General features: G+C 39.7%; 2 protein-coding genes across 11 annotated transcripts in view; one reads left to right on the forward strand and one right to left on the reverse strand.

The window, feature by feature from the left end:
- GREB1L (GREB1 like retinoic acid receptor coactivator) overlaps window positions 1-4,817 on the forward strand; it is a 162,907-nt gene extending 158,090 nt beyond the window's left edge. Inside the window, exons 34-35 of the mRNA XM_010354886.2 lie at window positions 2,043-2,181; window positions 4,599-4,817. Of these exons, the coding sequence (XP_010353188.2) occupies window positions 2,043-2,181; window positions 4,599-4,762 (303 nt within the window). The 3' untranslated portion in view covers window positions 4,763-4,817. The remainder of the gene's footprint in view (window positions 1-2,042; window positions 2,182-4,598) is intronic.
- The window catches only part of ESCO1 (establishment of sister chromatid cohesion N-acetyltransferase 1), a 95,043-nt gene that overhangs the window by 8,432 nt on the left and 65,111 nt on the right, over window positions 1-21,500 (reverse strand). For 5 of the 10 annotated variants that reach the window (XR_746974.2, XM_010354885.2, XM_010354883.2 and 2 more), the window contains 3 exons: window positions 18,576-18,719; window positions 14,701-14,888; window positions 11,783-12,714 (listed from right to left, as the gene is read on the reverse strand). Coding sequence is in view for 5 of the 10 variants with exons in the window: in XM_010354885.2 (XP_010353187.2) it covers window positions 12,567-12,714; window positions 14,701-14,888; window positions 18,576-18,719 (480 nt within the window). In the remaining 5 variants the exon portion in view is untranslated. Of the gene's footprint in view, window positions 1-8,942; window positions 9,207-11,782; window positions 12,715-14,700; window positions 14,889-18,575; window positions 18,720-21,500 lie in introns of those variants that run through there. The other 5 variants (XR_004055676.1, XR_004055677.1, XR_004055678.1 and 2 more) reach the window with 2 other exon arrangements.

Below are 21,500 nucleotides of genomic sequence, written 5' to 3' on the forward strand. Positions count from 1 at the left end.
TCATCAGATTATAGTGTAATTATGTGGGTTTTTCTTCATAAAAGTGCGAGTTCTTCAAAGACACACAATGTCTTAGTCATTGTTTTAGACATATGTAAGAGGAGCTCAGTGATTACTGAAAAAATAAATGTGTACCACCTGAAGCTCTAGAGGTGGCATTTCTCCACTTCCCACCCCTTGGACTTCTAAAATTTTTCACGTTTTAGTTTTTTTTTTTTTTTTTTTTAAACTGCCACTTGCACCACCAGGCTCCTGCTACTAAGCTGTCCCTTTAGAAATGATTACTGTACTACATCCTCCTTGTAAAAAATGTTTTAAAATGATAAGAAAGTAAAGTCACCTGCCAGAAGAACATTTTGGTGTACTACATTTCCTTCCAGGGCTTTTTCTTTGTATGTATTGAAAAAAACACACATGTCCATACACATACTCTTTTAACACTGAAGTCCAACTGTATTCAATTTTGGAAACTAATTTTTAAAATTTCACAGTGTAAACATTTTACATTCCCATTTTTATGTTTCAGTAATCTACACTATAGCTTGGGTAATGAATTACAGAATTTTAGAAGCAGAAGGAACCTTAAAAACCATCAGATGTAAAGGCCAGGCATCAAAGCTCATGGCTATAACCCAGCACTTTGGGAGGCTGAGGCGGGAGGATCACTTAAGGCCAGGAGTTCGAGACCAGCATAGACAATATGGTAACACCCTGTTGCTACAAAAAATAAAAGTAATTAGCCAGGTGTGATGGCACATGCCTGTAGTCCCAGCTACTCAAAAGGCTGAGGTGGGAAGATCACTTGACCCCAGGAGTTCAAGGTTGCAGTGATCTGATTTGTGCCACTGCACTACAGCCTAAGTGACAGAGACCCCATCTCAAAAAAAAAAAGAAAAAAAAACCCACACCCATGAGATCTAATAACATCTTTTACAGTATTTATGTAAGTTACATGTTTGATCCAGATATTCCAATTCCCCTATCCTAGAGTCCACAATCTCAATACTACTACTAACAGCAGCTAACATTTACTGAATACTAAGTTATTTAATTCAGAAAGCATCTTATGAAACAAGTACTACTGTTATCTCTACAGATGAGGAAACTGAGGTATAGTGAAATGAAGGAGACTGCTCATTGTTCCATGGCTACTAAATGAAGGAACCAGTATTTGAACCCAAGCACACTGGCTCATGCATTTAGCCATTCCACTGTTTTAACTCCCAACCATCTTATTTCCCTGTAATTTTTGCAGTTATCATCTGTTCACAGAAGCCAGATAGAACCAAAAATTTAAATTCATGTACTGTTTTTTTTGAGATGGAGTTTTACTCGTCACCCTGGCTGGAGTGCAATGGTGCAATCTCGGCTTACTGCAACCTCCACCTCCAGGGTTCAAGCGATTCTCCTGCCTCAGCCTCCCGAGTAGCTGGGATTACAGGTGCACGCCACCACACCTGGCTAATTTTTTTTTGTATTTTTACTACAGACGGGATTTTGCCATGTTGGCAAGGCTGCTCTCCATCTCCTGGCTTCAGATGATTCATCCACCTTAGCCTCCCAAAGTGCTGGGATTACAGGCGTGAACCACTGCACCCAGCCCATGCACTGTCTTAAACTTCTATCCAATTGAAAATTTAAGTATATCTAAATGGAAAGCTGATCAAAAATATTTTTTATTCTCACCAATAAGGCAATCCAAACATTTAATCTTTCCTAAGTATGCTTTTTTGTGGAAGGTAGTTTTTTAAATTTTATAAAGACTCTTAAATGGAAGGGCTTGTTTCTTACTACTAATTTGTCTCCTAATAGTCCTTTATTATGAGAAATAAATAAGAGAAGCTTTAAACAAGTTAACACTTGGCATGCTACATAAGAGGCTGCAAAGCTTAACTAACCAAGCCATTTAACATTGGAAAAAACTCATCTCCTTTACCTTATCCTGAAATAGATAAAAAGGAAGGTACTGACTCATGCTGCTGAACTGCAGATGTTCTGCTTGCTCTTGAAATGCCCATGCTATTTCTGCTTGATGATTTCAGGTGGCCATATGCTATATCAGCTCCAGACCCCACTCCAGCAATGTCAACTGTGAAGGAGTGTTTTTCAGCGGACTCCTTTTGTACCTCTGTGACTCTTTTGTAGGTGCTGATCTTCTTAAGAAATTTAAATTTCTAAAAGGTAAGTCAAATTTAGTATCTTGCTTGTAATTGCTATTGGTTCCCACTGAGCAAAATACAGAAGATAAAGATATTTTTAAAAAGTACTTGAGGCCAGGCGCAGTGGCTCACACCTGTAATCCCAGCACTTTGGGAGGCTGAGGAAGCTGGATCATGAGGTCAGGAGATTGAGACCATCCTGGCTAACACGGTGAAACCCCGTCTCTAATACAAAAATTCCCCGGGCGAGGTGGCGGGCGCCTGTAGTCCCAGCTACTCGGGAGGATGAGGCAGGAGAATGGCATGAACTGGGGAGGAGGAGCTTGCAGTGAGGCGAGATCATGCCACTGTACTTCAGCCTGGGCGACAGAGCGAGATTCCATCTCAAAAAAAACAAAACAAAACAAAAAAAAAGAAATCAGGTTAATGAGTCTATATGTATGTATATAACTATACACATTTTACTGAATCGAACATATTGCCTGAGTCAGGAAGCAACTGCAATAATTTTGTATAATTGCATCCCTAGACATAAACCCTTAGTTGTGATTCTGATACAGAAACCATAGGCTGTAATCTGTAATCACACCACTTTGGGAAGTCGAGGCAGGCGGATCATCGGAGCTCAAGCTCAGGAGTTCAGAAGCAGTCTGGGCAACCTGGAAAAACCCTGTCTCTGCAAAAGTTAGCCAGGCACAGTGGCACATGCCTGTAGTCCCAGCTACTCAAGAGGCTCAGGAGGGACGAACTTCGGCCCAGGAGGCAGAGGTTGCAGTGAGCCAAGATTGTGCCACTGTACGCCAGCCTGGGTGACATCCTGTCTCAAAAAAAAAAAAAAAAAAAAGAAAGAAACCATAGTTGTTTCAATAGGTATGCACCATATAATGATACTGGCCTGGCCGGGTGCAGTGGCTTATGCCTGTAATCCCAACACTTTGGGAGGCTGAGACGGGCAGATCACCTGAGGTCGGGAGTTTGAAACCAGCCTGACCAACATGGAGGAAACCCCGTCTCTATTAAAAATACAAAATCAGCCGGGCGTGGTGGCACATGCCTGTAATCCCAGCTACTCAGGAGGCTGAGGCGGGAGAATCGCTTAAACCCAGAAGTTCATAGGTTGCAATAAGCCAAGATTGCACCATTGCACTCCAGCCTGGGCAACAACAGCGAAACTCCAACTGAAAAAAATAAAAATAAAACAATAGAGAGACTGGCCTAAGAACAAACTAAGATTAAACATCACAGATAATCCTGATAAAATGACCTTTGAGATCAGCAAAGAAAGTGAGGTTCAGAACACTGTGCAGCATGAAAACAGGGAGCGGGGTTGTGGGGGGACTGTGCATTCATTCATTTATTTGGAGACTTATTGGGGATGGGGGAGTGGTAGATTTTGCCTCCCAGGAGACAGAGACACTTCTGATTGTCACACTGGAGGCTGCTGTTTGCTGGCATATAGTGGGCAGAAGCCAAGACTGCTGATGTTTAGATTCTAAACGTCCTACAAGACACAGAACAAGGCTAGGTGTGATGGCTCACGCCTATAGTGAGCCAAGGTGGGCAGATTGCCTGAGCTCAAGAGTTTGAGAACAGCCTGGGCAACACGGTGAAACACCATCTCCACTAAAATACAAAAAAATTACCTGGGAGTGGCGGCATGCCCTTTAGTCCCAGCTACTCAGGAGGCTGAGACAGGAGAATTGCTTGAACCCGGGAGGCGGAGGCTGCAGTGAGCCGAGATCGCACTACTGCACTCCAGCCTGGGCAACAGAGCGAGACTCTGTCTCCAAAAAAAAAAAAGAAGACACAGAATAGCCCCCACAACAAAGAATTATCCAAGTCCAATAGTGCTGAGGTTCAGAAACCCTAATCTAGGAGGAACACATGAGAAATACAACATTAGTTATCACAGGGACGAGGGAATGTGGTTGGAAGATTACTTACTTTATACTCTTTTAAAAATTACTGAATTTGGGCTGGGCACAATGGCTCACACCTGTAATCCCAGCACTTTGGAAGGCTGAGGCGGGCGGATCACGAGGTCAGAAGATTGAGACCATCCTGGCCAACCTGATGAAACCCTGTCTTTACTAAAATACAAAAAACAATTAGCTGGGCCTGGTGGCACACGCCTGTAGTCCCAGCTACTTGGGAGACTAAGGCAGGGGAATTGCTTAAACCCACGAGGCAGAGGTTGCAGTGAACCGAGATCACGCCATTGCACTCTAGCCTGGTGACAGAGCAAGACTCCGTCTCACTCACACACACACACACACAAACTGAATTTGCAAAACTACTTAATAAAATTAATTCTGATAGATTATGTACCCATCTGTTGGTTCTCAGATGTGTTAGCTTAGAAAATATAATCAGAGATATAAAGTTCTTTACATACTCAATCCCTGAGCCTAGGATGTATTTCTGTCTTTTTTTCTGAAGGTGCTACCCTGTGTGTCATCTGCCAAGACAGAAGTTCCTTGCGCCAAACGATTGTCCGCTTAGAGCTAGAAGATGAGTGGCAGTTCCGCCTCCGGGACGAGTTTCAAACTGCTAACAGCAGTGAAGACAAGCCTCTCTACTTTCTTACTGGACGTCATGTATGAGCTTTTGAAGAGACCAAAAACAGCAAAAAGATGCCTAGGTGGGGTGGGACAGAAACAATTTGGGATTTTTTTTTTTTCCTTTAAAGTACAATCACTGTGGAGCAAAGTGCAACATATTTGTCTAAATTCTCCAAAGACCTCCCCAAATCTGATCCAAGTCTTTGGGGACATCACTTTCCTTCACTTCCAATTACAGGACCCTTAAATTCAGGTAAACTCTACCCTAGGTAGTTATGCAATTACTTAAGATATGGTCTGCCCATGGGATCCTGAGGAGGATATACTTTGGAGAGTGAATATGGAGTTTGCATTATTTTTTTCTATTACACTATGTTAGGGGGAAACTGTCAGCATTAACTAGCCTGAATGTGTTACATGAGACTCATGCCATTGGTGTGGAATTAATTGAAGATTAACGTTTGAGGCCTGAACCCTCAGTTTCTCTTCAGATCTGTACTTTGGTACAGTATTACTCAGGGGTTTGAAATGATAGAATGTAGACGATATTTGTATTTAAAAAAAGAAGTAGCTTTGTCTTTCTCTGTGCAGTGTTAGTTTAAGATTTATAATCTTCTATGTATTGAAACTTTTGGCAAAATTTCCACAGGAGTTAAAAGTTTACTATTTAAACTGAACAAACAAATCAGTAAATGCAGAGCAGGCATTGTGTGCATTTATTCATCTTGTCCTAGCCTAATTCCTTTGCTTTTCCCATTCTTTAAATGTGTTTCCAGTCTTCAAGAATATCTTATCTATGAGACTGTGGAACAGCAATTAATCTTTTGCAAGAACTTGATTAAGTCAGTTGAATTGAGAAGCTTTCAGCAGGTAACCTGCACCCACCCACCGTTTGGTTGGAATTAAGCAGTTGGCACCAGCAAACCTACATGTCAGGCTGAGGTTCTGTTGCAGAATGAAACTAATTTGTTTCCTTTCAGGGACTCAAGCAAAGCTTCCTTTATTTAAAAGATGCACTGAATATTACCACCTTACACTGACAACGCCACAGAAATTGCCGAATTGGGAAATTGAACCATAAAAAGAGAAGTGTTTTTTACTTCATCTTAGCAGTGACTCTTGTGAGGAGTAAGGAAGACTCCATTAAGAGTCTTTATGATTCATTAAAATCAGCAGGGGGTGTCTGTCCATATCGGCAATGGGAGGCGTATGTTTCTACAGATTTCTCAAATATTTTTATCAAAGACATTATTTTTAGAAAATGTTCCAGACAAACTAAGTCTTAGAAGTTTACTCTTAAATTACTCCAGTTCTCATCATTGAACAATGTCTCGAGTTTTCTCATTAGCCCATATTTACTACTTTATCCCCACTTAAAATGGCCATTTTTACTTGAATCGATCTTGTTTGTGACCTGAAACTACTGAGGGGCCTACTAAGCCTGCATTTACTTAGAACAAATAGTGTTAATTGACCAGCTTTATTATGACAAGGAGTTTACACAGCTAGTGAAAAAATGGAATGTATTAAACTAAAAATGGTTTGCAGATCTCTCGGTTTTAATATAGCTACTTATAATGCTTTAACTGTATTTTGAAGTGAACAATTCCTTTTAACCCCATTTTTAATTGTCTTTCAAAGAGGACCTGCCTCATATATAATATTTAAAAAAACTCCTTAATTTTAGTACAGCAGAATTTTTGGTAAAGAGGTATGTTTTGAAGCAGTTTGGTTTAAATATGAATGTATTTCACTTGTTCCTGTTTTGTTGAAAGGGCCTAATGCAAATAATATCAAGAAACCCACTGTGCAATATTCCAATGACATTTACATAGGGCAAATAAAATACTTGAAAGAATTATAAAACAATTGTACCTGGGGTGGATGGCCTCTCAGGGTTTCTTCTGGCTTTATGACTTCATAGCTTAAAGAAAAAAATTTTTTTAAGTAGTTACATCAGATGCAGGTACTCCATTAGTTAGGGCTGCACTCTGAAAATTCAAATTATTATTATGAGCTCTTAAATACTATTTAACTCTGTGGAAGAGATTTGCCAGAATAAAGCCAAAAGACCATCACCCCTATAATAGAGAAACTGACCTGCTTATTCTTTTCAAAGCCTATCTTACTAAGGTTGGATCTTTTAAAATCATCTTATCAGTATAATTCTTGAGTATGTCAGGTCCTTCTTTAAGGATAAAATTGCACAAGCACAGGACACCATGATTTGTATATATATATATATATATATATATACTAGTGTGTTCGGCTTTAAGCTTTGCAATCCCTTAGGACGCTGATGTGGGATGAATGGATTCGCTAGGCCCACACAGTAACTCACCTGTAGACCTGCTGAAGCTCAGCATGTGTAACAGTTCACACAGGTTAATACTGAATGTAAACTAAAAACTAGAAGAAAATATTTGTAGTCAATTTTTTTTGGCTGTAATTTATGCAATTGCTTTTTGTGATTTTTAGAAAATGGGGCACCTGTGTTACTTTATTACTGTAAAATGTTCTTAACCAAAATTTGGTGAATTTCACTAGTCTACCTCACATTTTGTTAATGATTCAAAATTGTCTTGTGTCTACTGTTATGTTTTTGTCCTTTAATTTGGTAAATGTATTAAAGTTATCTCCCACCCCCTCCAAAAAGTTATTTTTTCCTTATAATTTTCTGGCATGTCAAGAAAACAAGCTCCCTGACTCTGGCAATGTCCTAAAAAGGCTGGAAGTCACATTATAGGTTGGACAACTGAGATTAAAGAGGTGTTGAAAATATACACAGTAGATCCCAATCTTTTATTTGAAAGACTGCAACTACACTCACTTTTATGTCCTTTTGGAAACAGAACTTTGGGTTGCTAGAACTAATACAAGGTGTTATTGTTAATCTCCAGTTAAAACTTCTCAAACTTTTTGAGAACTTCTCAAAGTTGCTAGAATTATGTAGTTTAATGAAGATGGTGTTATTGTAGCATCAATTTTATCTTCTTAAAATTTTTACCAAATTTTGAGAAGAAATAACTTTGTTGTCCCATAAAAATGGCTTTCAATCTATTAATAAAGTGTAGTAAATTAAAAGAATTTGACATAGAATCCATGAAAACAATCTTCTAGGCCAAAGGGCCCTCAGGAAGGGCAATAAATATTTGTAAGTGTAATGACAGACTTTCAGAGGAAAGTAAAGACTACTGGTGTTCCACTATACATTCCAAAGCAGCTGCCTTGAGAAGACTATTAACTGTGAAACCTGACTGCTGCAACATCACATTAAACTACTTAGGACTGAAACAACATCCAGAGAACGAACATTTTTCAAGCTTCTCTTTAGACACAGAAACTGGAAACTGGTCCTTAAAGCTTCCTCTGAGTCCAGGAGAATACTGCTCTAACACTGAAACCTTGGCTTCACTGAAAACAAAACAACAACAATAAAAACACTGCTAAAGATGACTTTAGGAATTGCCTCTAAGGCCAAAGAAAAAGTCATTCACATAATAAATTCACTGTGCTCTCAACTATCAAGTGTTGAGTTAAAGCATCTACTTCAGTGACTATGACAATAGATGGTATTAAGTTTAAAAAAAAAAAAAAAAAAAAAAGGCAACACCAGTAAGCTGTTTTCTGACCACTTCATTCCAAATATTTTATTTTTACCAGAAGGGTGGTGGGGGTAGGGGGTTGCTAAAAGACAGAACTCATCCCCTTTTCTGCCAAAAGGCTCAGGAGCCATGAGAAAGAAAATGTATGTCTAGAGTCACTACCGCAGAAATCAACTCAGCAATCTCAACCCTAGCTGCAATGTGGATGGGCAGGAATACCAGTTGTGTTCCCATCCAGAAGGATAAAACTCTATAGCTGGGCAGCCACGCAAAGTAAACAGGAACAAATGAAATATCACTGCAGGTTTGTTGTACTCACTGACTGTCCTTACAACAGTCAGGCTTTCAGTAGATACTCCAAGTTCACTCTTGTATATTATGAAGTAGTAAAATACTGCTTTTTATCTGTGTGTCCATGCAGATTAAGGCATCAACCCATAAAATCTTGTAGTTCCTGACTATATTTGTGGCTCTTACAATGTCTCTATGCTAGACACTTTTACAGATGACCAACAACGATATGAAGGCTGCTAACAAAAAATTTATAAGCACCTTATATAGTCAGCAATTATAGACTCACCCTCTTCTGCAGTCTGTGGCCATTAGTGTATACTCACTGTGTCCCTGCCGCCTCCACCACTCCACTGAGACTGCTCTTTTCCCAACATCACTTGGGCTCTCTTCAGTCTTCAATTGTGGTATGATAGGGTTGACCATTCTTTGATTCTTGAAATTTTTCCCTTGGTTTCTACCACTCTTCTGGCTCTCCTACCTTGCTGCTCATGCCTTCTTAGGCAGTCTTCAAGATTCTTAAATGATGGTGTACCTCACAACTCTCTTCTACCTTTTCATTTTACAGACCCCAGGGTGACCTTCTAAACCTTCAAATAAATAAGTAAACTCATAAATTTGTTTATCAGTTAGAACCTTTCTCAAATTCTAGATCCACATATCCAATTGTATACTAAACAGGTATCTCCACTTGGAGATTCTACAACCACCTTAAAATCTTGACCAAAACTGAGGGCATCCCCATTCAATCCTCCCAACCTAATTCCCCTGTATTCCCATCTGCCAATCTAACTCAGTTACCCAAACCACAATTCCCACTTACCTTAACCTCTTTGCCATGATCTTTTTGTGGCTGTTTATAAATTCCTATCAATTCAACTGTGTCAATTCTTCAATTTTATCTTTTCAATGTATATCTGTCTCGTCTTCATCTCCACATCACAGCTTTAGTTCAGTGTTTCAACGCTTTTCACACAATCTGCTCTTAGTTATCTTCTAAGTTCCAGATTCCTCAATTATAAACCCTACACCTCACAGGACTGTCATAATGATTACATAAAATAATGCAGCACTAAACACACAGGGTCTGACACACAGCAAACACTCAAATGTTAGGTATTAACTAATAATACTATTCTTAGAGAAACACCTAAATTGTAAAATTTGGGAGGCTACATCTTCAGTATAAACATGAAAATAAACTTGTTTCTCAGTAATAGTAACATTTAAACCAACCACCCAATATACCCTCTTCCACCTCCAGGTTGCCTTGAAACCAAGTCAAAAGGAGTCAAAGTAGTATACTATTGTTTATGGAAACTGGACCTGTATTAAGAGGTTAACAGTTACTAGAGAGTCTACACTATATCCCAAATTTCACTGTTTTTTAAAAAAAAACATGGTACCTGTCAGGCAAACACTGAGACCAGGATTGACTAGAAGAGTCTCAGGCCCAAAGGGAAATGATAGTATCAAAAGCTAGGGCCAGGTGCAGTGGCTCACACCTATAAACTCAGCACTTTGAGAGGCCGAGGCAGGTAGATCACATGGGGTCAGGAGTTCGAGACCAGCCTGACCAGTGTGGTGAAACCCTGTTTCTACTAAAAAATATAAAAATAAGCCGGGCATGGTGGCAGGCGTCTGTAATCCCAGCTACTCTGGAGGCTGAGGCAGGAGAATCACCTGAGCACAGGAGGCGGTGGTTGCAGTGAGGTGAGGTCACGCCATTACACTCCAGCCTGGGTGGACAGAGTGAGCCTCTGTCTTAAAAAAAAAAAAAGAAAGAAAGAAAAGAAAGGAAAGAAAGAAAAAAGAAAAGAAAAGAAAGAAAAGAAGCTTGACCAGCATGATGAATCAGAGGGAAATGTTTACCCTGCCCTATCATTCTACCCATACAAAGAGTATAGAGTCTTATACCACTCTAGAATTTTTTTTTTTTTTTTTTTGAGGTGGAGTTTTTTGCTCTTTTTGCTCAGGCTGGAGTACAATGGCGTGATCTCGGCTCACTGCAATCTCCACCTCCCAGGTTCCAGCTATTCTCCTGCCTCAGCCTCCCAAGTAGCTGGGATTGCAAGTGCACACCACCAAAACCAGCTAATTTTTGTATTTTTAGTAGAGACGGGGTTTCACCATGTTGGTCAGGCCGGTCTCGAACTCCTGACCTCGTGATCTGCCCGCCTCAGCCTCCCAAAGTGCTTTTAAAAGCACAAATTTATAGGGAAAATAAAATGTATACCTGTTAATTTAAGGACCTAAATTTTAGCCAGTTTCCAACTGAGATATGATCATTTCAGCTCATAAAAATAACCTCAGTTGAACCATAGTGGTAATTCATTCTTGGGCTGTGGGCCCTTCATTTATGTGAAACATCATAAAAGTACCATGTTACTTAAATAATCAGAAAGGACTTTGCCTTTGGAGATAAAGTTCAGCTGATTTGCTGCTGACAAAATGATCCTTTGGCAAACTGGTGGAAACTACCTTTAGGAAGCCAATGTTTTAATCCTATTTCAAGATATCAAACCAAAAAAAACACCCTGAAAAAGCACAAATGACAACACACCATTATCTCAGTTAGTACACTGGTCACTTAGAAAAAGCTATCAAGTATTTTATTATTTTTATTCTACATTATATACAGGTCATAAAAGGCCACAGCAGTTTTTCAACATATAAACCCTTTAAAAGTAGAGGGCACTATGAAGGATAGACAAGTATCAAAATGAAGTCCAGTAATGAGGGCATATACTCAGTGCAGTATTTCTGAGGAATAACAAAGCAGATACCGAGTCATCCATACTTTGCTTCCAAGTATTCTATAGGTTTTTATAAACCTCTTTGAGATTTGTTAACAGCCTAGGTGTGCCAAGTTGCCATTTATTTTTAAAAGTGAAACCAGAATGAAAGAATAATGAATCTAGGAGGGTACCTTTCCTAATGCTTGTCATTTACACCTCTCCAAGAAGGAAAGCCTCAATTCTTTTTTTTTTTTTTTTTTTTTTTTTGAGACAGTCTCCCTCTATCGCCCAGGCTGGAGTGCAGTGGCCAGATCTCAGCTCACTGCGAGCTCCGCCTCCCGGGTTTACGCCATTCTCCTGCCTCAGCCTCCCGAGTAGCTGGGACTATAGGCGCCCGCCACCTCGCCCGGCTAGTTTTTTGTATTTTTTAGTAGAGACGGGGTTTCACGGTGTTAGCCAGGATGGTCTCGATCTCCTGACCTCGTGATCCACCCGTCTCGGCCTCCCAAAGTGCTGGGATTACAGGCTTGAGCCACCACGCCCGGCCGGAAAGCTTCAATTCTTTACCACTTTCTACTTCCTCCTTCCATCAAAGATAGGAAAGAGAAAAATCGGGAAAAAAAGCTCAATATTCTGATTCTTCCTGTTTAGCTGGAGTTTTCCTTTTCTATCGGGGTTTCTTCAAAGTACAGTTCAGGCCTTTTAAAAATTAGCTTCAAATTCCAAAACACTTAATATTGCACCCTCCTTGAACAATAAGTAAAGAAAATGGGTTTCCACTCTGTAAAAATACAATCCTTAAACCTATCACTGGTATCAGCAGATCAATATAAAAAAATACAGTACCAAGCTACACTGGTATATTTCCATATTAAGAACTTCAAAATATACTTATCACTGAGACCATAGTCCTTGCATTAGTTTTCAGTCCACTATGAACAATTATCTGCTGCATGTAAACATGTCTAAATAACTATAGATAAAATACATCAATCATAAATTTCTGTAAAAGATAATAAAATATCTTCTTTAAAAAACAAAACAATAAGCTATTACTGCATTGTTTCCAATTTTATGAAAATGGAACAACCATATGGTTGTTGCCAGTCCTGAGTTCATCGTAATAAAAATGGCCCTAGTTCCTGGTTAAAGTCAGCAACCAATCCATTCTCTTCAACAGATGTCTTCTAGTGGTGTAGGCAAGAATTTGTTTTACGTGCTATTCTGTCCATTAATAAAATTATATACCAGAAACTGACCAGTGCCACAGTACTGTGTTGCAAACAGCTTTCCATCAGGAGTGGGATCTGAGAAAGCAATTTCTTCTTTGCTCAAGTATGAGCCATATATAAAGTTACTCCTATTAAAAAAAAAACGGGGGGGAGGGGTTAAGTGCAAAATGTTAAAAAAAATTCTTTTTAATCATTAAAACTGGAATAACCTGTCAAATACAATTTGACTAAAAAAGCTTTTTAGGTCCTGTTGTGTGTGCTCAAAATTGTTGAAAATAATTATTCATTTATAATATTATCAATAACCTGAGGTTAAATTTTAATAAAAGCAACAATGTAAAAACATTTACCCAACATCTTTTCATGATAAAAATATTTAACTAAGAGTAGAAATAATTTCCTCAACCTGATCAAGGGCATCAAGGAGTATCAGAGTTAATGGTGAATGACTGAAAACTGTTCCTCAAAGATCAGGAATAAAAGAAGACTGCTCTCACCTCTTCTATTCAATATTGTATTGGAGGTTCTAGTCATGAGGAAAAGAAATAAAAATCATCCAGATTGGAAAGAAAGAAATAAAACTATCTCTTTTGCAGATGAAAAGGCCTTGTTTATAGAAAATCCTAAAAAATTCACAAAAACAAACATAAAATCTAATAAACGAGTCTGGCAAGGCTGCATATTCAAGATTGATATTCAAAAGTAAACTGTATTTCTATACACTTGTAATGAACAACCTAAAACTGAAATTTAGGGGGAAAAATTCAATTTATAGTAACATCAAAAAAAAATTAAATACTTGCCAGGCACAGTGGCTCACACCTGTAATCCCAGCATTTTGGAAGGCCAAGGCGGGAGGATTGCTTAAGCCCAAGAGTTCAAGGCCAGCCCAGGCGACATAGCAAGACTCTGACTGCACTAAAACAAATGAAATTTTTGCCAGGTACATGGCTATGGTCTCAGCTACTCAGGAGGCTGAGGCATGAGGATTTCCTGAGCCCAGGGCATTGAGGATGAAGTGAGCTGTGTTTGCACCACTGCACTCCAGCCTGGGTGACAAAGTGAGATGCCGTCTCCAAAAAAGAAGAAAAAAAAACTTGGGAATAAAAGTAACAAAAGAAGCGTTAAGACTTGTACACTGAAAACTATTAAACATTGCTGTAAGACATTAAAGACCTAGGGCCAGACGCAATGGCTCACACCTGTAATCCCAGCACTTTGGGAGGCCAGGGCAGCAGGTGAATTGCTTGAGCCCAGGAGTTTGAGACCAGCCTGGGGAACATGGCAAAACCCCATCTCTACAAAAAATAGAAAAATTGGCCAGGTGCAGTGGCTCACACCTGTAATCCCAGCACTTTGGGAGGCCAAGGTGGGTGGATCACTTGAGACCAGGAGTTCGAGAGGTAGTGGGCCACCTGTAATCCCAACTACTTGGGAGGCTGAGGCAGGAGAATCACTTGAACATGGGAGGTGGAGGTTGCAGTGAGTAGAGGTCCCACCACTGCACTCCAGCCTGGGACAACAGAATGAGACTCCATCTCAAAAAAAAAAAAAAAAAAAAAAAAACCAACTGGCTGACCTAAAAACCTCTTTTGAATAATTAATTATAACCTCCTTTATCAATCTTTATCAGAGGTACTTTATAGGACAAAAAAAAAAAACAATTTTTCTGAGTCTCCCTTTTATATCTTTGACAGTCAAGTGATAAAAGAAAAACTAGAGATTTCGATAGTTTACAAATATTCTTGAATTAAGATAAATTTCTCTAAAAGCTGAACTCCCAAGGAACTTTCCACATTTCTTTGGTTATATTTAAAATTCTTCGAAATGAAGCACAACTTGAAATAGGCAGGTTATTTTGGCCTAATGTCATAGTTACAAATAAGTAAGACGAAACAGCTTAATAGTGTTTAGCCTACAGTGCTTTCTTCCTCCTCACATTAAATTCACATAAAAAGTACTTACAGATCCAATACACTGATAACCTCATGCAAAATTTATAATGAACACAAATAAAGGTTATACACACATTAATTAAATGCCAATCTTTATACTAAAGCTCTACCTAAGTCCTAAACTACTAAAAATGATTTGAAAGATTACATTCAAGTTACCTTAGGCATTCAATCATGCGAGAAGCAATTTTCTTCCGACGCATCATGCTGAATACCCATATTCGACTGATCCCACAGATTGCAGGCTCTGGTAATGTTGAGCAGCACCAGGCTTTTTGCCTTTCAAATCTGACTTTTTCTTCTTCTGACCTGATAACTGGAAGTTTCTCTTCTATAACTCTGTAGCCCTACAGGTGTCAAAAATGGGGAAAATTTTTAAGTGAGATTATTACTTAGCAACTAATACTGATCTGGTTGAGGAGGTTATGACATTTGACTGGCTTAACAAACTATGGGGTTACTTATGTTTTCACTCTCATTTTTAGGAAACAGACAACCTCGATCTGCATTCTGTTCCAGTTCACTTACTAGCTGTATGACCATGAAAATAAGTTACAATTTCTCTAACCTTTGGGTTCCTCACTGGAGATATCCATCACTCATTTTGAAAGATTAAACCCAAATACATACAAAGTCCTTTGCCATCACGAGGAGCCCCCCAATAGGAACTGAACATTAGTTCTCTCCACCTCCCACACTCCAAGAACCAGCAAAAGTACATGTTAAGAACACAGCAGTAATAACTGTTTCTGTGATTGCTGTCACAGTTCTAGATTTCACAGTTGTACAAGAACTGAGACTAGGGATAGCAGACAAATCAATAATTTAAAAAGCCATTTCATCACACTGCAATCTCTTTTTTCAAAAAAGTACCTTAAAAAGCATACATCGCTTTTATGGTGGCTATCTTTACGGGAAAAGAAAAGAAAATTAAAAATATCTCTGCCAGTCTAGCTGCCAAAATATAACACAATTTTTTTTTTTTTTTTCTGAGACAGAGTTTCTTCTGTCACCCAGTATAGTGGTGCAATCTCAGCTCACTGCAACCTCTGCCTCCTGGGTTCAAGAGAGTCTCGTGCCTCAGCCTTCCGAGTAGCTGGGATTACAGGCATGCACCACCATGCCTGGCTAAGTTTTGTATTTTTAGTAGAGATGGGGTTTCACTATGTTGGTCAGGCTGGTCTTAAACTCCTGGATTACAGGCGTGAGCCACCATGCCCAGCCATGACTGACCTTCTGATGGCACAAGATATAAAACTTAAAAGCAAACAGACAGTACAGTTAAGAGTCAGCAAAAACAACCCTAACAAACATTACATAGTTATCCTTCTAGTCTAAACACTGCTATAAGTCATTTATGGATCTAGGTGGAATAGAAACTTAAAAACAAAATAGTCTAAACTATGTAAAATTAACTCAATTGCAGTATGGCAAACTTCTATGAGTTAGTCAATTTATATCAAATTAATTTCCACAAACTACCCTATCAGTTATTTACTTAAATTAAATTTGTTATTATAGCAAGGTTCATAAGCACTATACAATAATTTCAGGCTGCATATTTATTCATTTATTATTTTTTCTAAAGAGACAAAGAGTCTGGCTATGTTGCCCATGCTGGAGTGCAGTGGCTATTCACAGACACAAACATAGCACCCTACAGCCTCAAACTCCTGGACTCAAGCAGTCCTCCTATCTAAGCCTCCCAAGTAACTGGGACAACAGGTGCCACCACACCCAGCTGAATTTTTAAAACATGTAGCTTAACATATATAGAGAAACTCCTGCAAACTTGCTTTGACTTTTCACTTTTTTAGAAAATTTTATGACCAAGCATATATCTGTGTAAGCAGCTATTAACCCACTTGTGCCTAGTGTTCCATTATTGGAACACTAAGCAGGTGGAAGTTATTTATATCCTACTGCTCAAGGTCATCGCCAAGGTCTTATTTTTCACCCATGCAAGAAATCAAAAAATTGTTGCAACCTTTGGCATAAATTAGTTAATATGCTAAAAGACACCATCTGAACAGCAGTCACACACAATGCACACTGAGTTCATGAGCAAGAACTTAGCAGAAAAAAGACAGAATTCAGGTCTGCCTCAAAGTGAGATTAGGGAGTCCAGAAGCTTCTGTTCTCTTAGGATGGTCTCAGCAGTTTCTACTAACACTCATAATATAAACATACATGATTCCACTGTTTGTTTTTTGTATAAATAGGCTACTAAACACAAGATAACTACTCATTTAGAGTTCAACAAAGGAAGTGGCGATCTATTCCAGGCGTGGGCCTTTTTTTTTTTTTTCGAGATGGAGTATTGCTCTGTTGTCCAGGCTGGGTTCAGTGCATGATCTTCAGCTCACTGCAGCCTCTGCCTCCCAGGTTCAAGCGATTCTCCTGCCTCAGCCTCACGAGTAACTGGGATTACAGGCACACACCACCATATCTGGCTAATTTTTGTATTTTTAGTAGAGACAGGGTTTCACCATGTTGGCCAGGCTAGTCTCAAACTCCTGACCTTCTGATCTGCCCACCTCAGCCTCCCAAATTGCTGGGATTACAGGTGTGAGCCACCATGCCCAGCGGTGTGGGCCTTTTATAAAGGCACAGATAGTAAATATTTTTGGCACCGCAGTCCACCTGGTCTCTGCTGCAACTATTCAACTCTGGCTTTGTGGTACAAAAGTAGCCATAAATATGTGAGCCAAACAGGTGTGGGTGGGCAACAGTAAAATTTTATTTACAAAAACAAGTTGGACTTTGCCCACTGTAGTTTGCCTAGTCTTGACTTAATGCAGTGCTAGAGGGACTAATTGAGAAAGACATTACGTTGGTATCTAACATGGAAACTTCCAAAATAAACTTGGATAGTATTCTGATTTCTTAGGGGGGCGGGGCAGGGAAGAGGGATGGAGTCTCACTCTGTCACCCAGACTGGAGTGCAATGGTGAGACCTTGGCTCACTGCAACCTCCACCTCCCGGGTTCAAGTGATTCTCCTGCCTCAGCCTCCTGAGTAGCTGGGATTACAGACACACACGCCCGGCTATTTCTTTCTTTTTTTTTTTTGAGACCAGGTCTCGATGTGTCACCCAGGCTGGAGTGCAGTGGCATAATCTTGGCTCACTGCAACCTCTGCCTCCTGGGTTCAAGCAATTCTCCTGCCTCAGTCTCCCCAGTAGCTGAGACTATAGGCACGTACCACCATGCCCGGCTCATTTTTTGTATTTTTAGTAGAGATGGGGTTTCACCGTATTAGCCAGGATGGTCTCGAACTCCTGACCTTGTGATCCTCCCACCCTGGCCTCTCAGAGTGCTGGGATTACAGGTGTGAGCCACCACGCCCAGCTAATTTTTGTATTTTCAGTAGAGACGTTTCACCATGTTGGCAAGGCTGGTCTCGAACTTCTGACCTCGTGATCCGCCCACCTTGGCCTCCCAAAGTTCTGGGATTATAGGTGTGAGCCACTGCGCCCGGCCTGATGGTATTCTGATTCTACAGAATTTTTATCTTACTGACTTGAGAAATTAATTCCCATGCATAACCATTACTCCACTATGGTAAAGACTCACACATGGGAATTCTTGCATTAAAACTGTTCCTTACATAAAATGGAGACAAATTCATCAGGATTTATGTTATTTGGGATTACGTCGTAAACTCATTAAACACCAAATTACTTAAAAATATTCTTGGCCGGGCGCGGTGGCTCAAGCCTGTAATCCCAGCACTTTGGGAGGCCGAGACGGGCGGATCACGAGGTCAGGAGATCGAGACCCTCCTGGCTAACACGGTGAAACCCCGTCTCTACTAAAAATACAAAAAACTAGCCGGGCGCGGTGGCGGGCGCCTGTAGTCCCAGCTACTCGGAGGCTGAGGCGGGAGAATGGCGGGAACCTGGGAGGCGGAGCTTGCAGTGAGCCGAGATCGCGCCACTGAACTCCAGCCTGGGTGACACAGCGAGACTCCGTCTCAAAAAAAAAAAAAATATATATATATATATATATATATATTCTTTAAAAATCACTTACCCATTGGATATGTTCCGCAATTAGGCACCCAACTACTTTTTTGTCATTGGAAATGAAGAGAAGTGTTTTAGTTCTGGAATAGCACATTAGTGGAGCCTGTTGAAAACCTAAATCATTGTCAACCATCTCTCTAATCTCGTCAACCTGCCAAATAAAGAACAATAATTATTTTTAAATGAAAACATTATATACATGTAAAAACACACTATTTCAGTTCAGTAGATAGACTTTATTCCAAGCAGGGCATCCTCTAAAGAGTTCTTTTGGGCTGGGCATGGTGGCTCACACCTGTAATCCTAACACTTTGGGAGGCCAAGGCGGATGGATTGCCTGAGCTCAGGAGTTCACGACCAGCCCGGGCAACATGGTGAAACCCCGTCTCTACTAAAATATAAAAAAATTAGCCAGGCGCAGCAGTGTGCGCCTGTAATCCCAGCTACTTCGGAGGCTGAGACAGGAGAAACCCTTGAACCTGGAAGGCGGAGGTTGCAGTGAGCTGAGATCACGCCACTGTACTCCACCCTGGGTGACAGAGAGAAACTCTATCTCAAAAAAAAAAAAAAAGAGTTCTTTTGAAGGACTGTACTGATCAATAACTATTTTTTAACCCCAAGGAACACTTTGCAAAATGAAGGAAGAACTGGAGGGTGATGCCAAACCCAAGAGTCTAGAGAACAAGAGGGATGGGGTGAGAGCTCCTACAACAGATTATTAGAAACATTAAGACTTCATATTAGAAGTATCTAATTTGTGAATTAAAGAGAACTTCACTGGAATCTTAGCTAGGCAAGCTACTTTTCTTCCCAACCCTTAATTAGTACTCTCATCAGTAAAATGAAAGTGAGTATAGAGAAAAGGAATTCATATTTACTTCCTATCAACCACTTATAGGCCAGGCATTATTCAAAGCACTTTACAAATATTTCACTTCAATCCCACATTTCTTGGAGGTTCCTTACTTTACATATGGAAGAAATAAAACTCAAAAGTTAAACCACTTTCCCATGTCAGATATTAGACATCTAGAAAATCAAGGAGCAGAGTCACATGTGAATCCAAAATGTTACTATGGCATCAAATCATGCTTCTTACAGTTTAGCTCCTAAGTGACCAAAGTCAAACATGATAAGCTCAAACTGTTCACAGGCAATCAAAATTAAGACCTCTGTAGGTATTCAAACATTAGTCCCTTCCCCAATTAAAAGATACTACAAACAAAAGCCAGAGAACAGTGGCTGATGCCTATAATCCCAGCACTTTAAGAGGCTGAGGCTAGGAGTTCAAGGCCAGCATGGGCAACACTGCAAAATCCATCTTTACAAAATTGTTTTATTAGCCAGATGTGGTGGCACTTGCCAGTAGTCCCAGCTTCTCAGGAGGCTGGGACACGAGGGTCACTTTGGTCTCAGGAGTTTGAGGTTACAGTGAGCTATGATTGTACCACTGCACTCCGGCCTGGGTGACAAGAGTGGAATTCTCATAAAAAAAAATAATAATAAAATAATAGAGTCCAATAACACTCATTTATGTTATTAAGTTTAAAATGCAAATAATCCTTAAGAGGGTTAAACATTCATACCTCTGGCATGCAGAGTACCATGCAGCAAATCCCTTACTCAGTGATGAAGACTCAAGTCCTCCTAATTCTGAGACAGCATCCTACAACTCCTAATTCCTAAAGACAAGTGATTCACAATTCCCTAGATTTTAATTTTTAACTTATTATGGGTTAGTAAGATTTTATTCAGATAAACTAAAATGAGGAAATTAGCATCTACTGAGGGATCCTTCTAAGAAAAGTCTGGTTGCCACATATGGTAGTGTAGCAAAAGTTCCCACTGTGCATTTCCAAATGTGAATAGCTGGAATTCCAAAAATTCCTTAATTTAATTTTCATTTAAGTTGACCCTTGAACAACAAAAGTTTGAACTGTGTGGGTCCATTTATATGTAGGGTTTTTTTCAATAAATATATTGGAAACTTTTTGGAGAATTTCGACGATACGAAAAAACTAGCAGCCAGGCACAGGCACGGTGGCTCACGCCTGTAATCCCAGCACTTCAGGAGGCCAAGGCGGGCAGATCACGAGATCGAGACCATCCTGCCCTCGAGTAGAGATGGTGAAACCCCGTCTCTATTAAAAATACAAAAAAATTAGCCGGGCATGGTGGCAGGCGCCTGTAGTCCCAGCTACTCGGGAGGCTGAGGCAGGAGAGTGGCGTGAACCCAGGAGGTGGAGCTTGCAGTGAGCCTAGATGGCGCCACTGCACTACAGCCTGGGCGACAGAGCAAGACTCTGTCTCAAAAACAAAACAAAACAAAACAAAACACTAGCAGATGAACCATGTAGCCTAGAAACATCAAAAAAAAAATCGAGAAAATGTTAGGTTGTCATGAATGCATAATCACTGATCCGACATTAACTCAACAAGAATTTACTATTGTGCAAGAATCAATGTTTCAAATACAAGACAGGTTGGGCATATTTACATGTCACTGTAAATACTATTGTCTATTCTGTTAGGCAGCAGTAATATGAAAGCTTATTTGGGTATCTAAGATTGTCCATTCAGATAAACAGAGTATCTGAAGTTAAGAACCAGAAGATAAACTTACATATTTTAAATAGACTATTAGCTAAACTTTCAAATAACAGATGCAAAGTATTTTCCTTCAACCATCTTTTCAGGTGAAGTATTCTTAAGTTTAAAGAAGTCCAATTGCTAACCTAAAAAAAGTATAATAAACTGTTTTCCTCGTGTTTCCAGACATTTGGGATACACTCTAGTGTAATTATTAGTTTTTCAGATACACAATTGAACCCATTGCTTACATTATGAGGTATTTCTTCTGAAAAAGCATCCAGAGGTTGAAGAAAAACATACTATTATTTGAAAGTGTAATGAACATATTAAACTTATTTAA

This window comes from Rhinopithecus roxellana, chromosome 21 (genome assembly GCF_007565055.1).
Source record: "Rhinopithecus roxellana isolate Shanxi Qingling chromosome 21, ASM756505v1, whole genome shotgun sequence".
Taxonomy (NCBI): Eukaryota; Metazoa; Chordata; class Mammalia; order Primates; family Cercopithecidae; genus Rhinopithecus; species Rhinopithecus roxellana.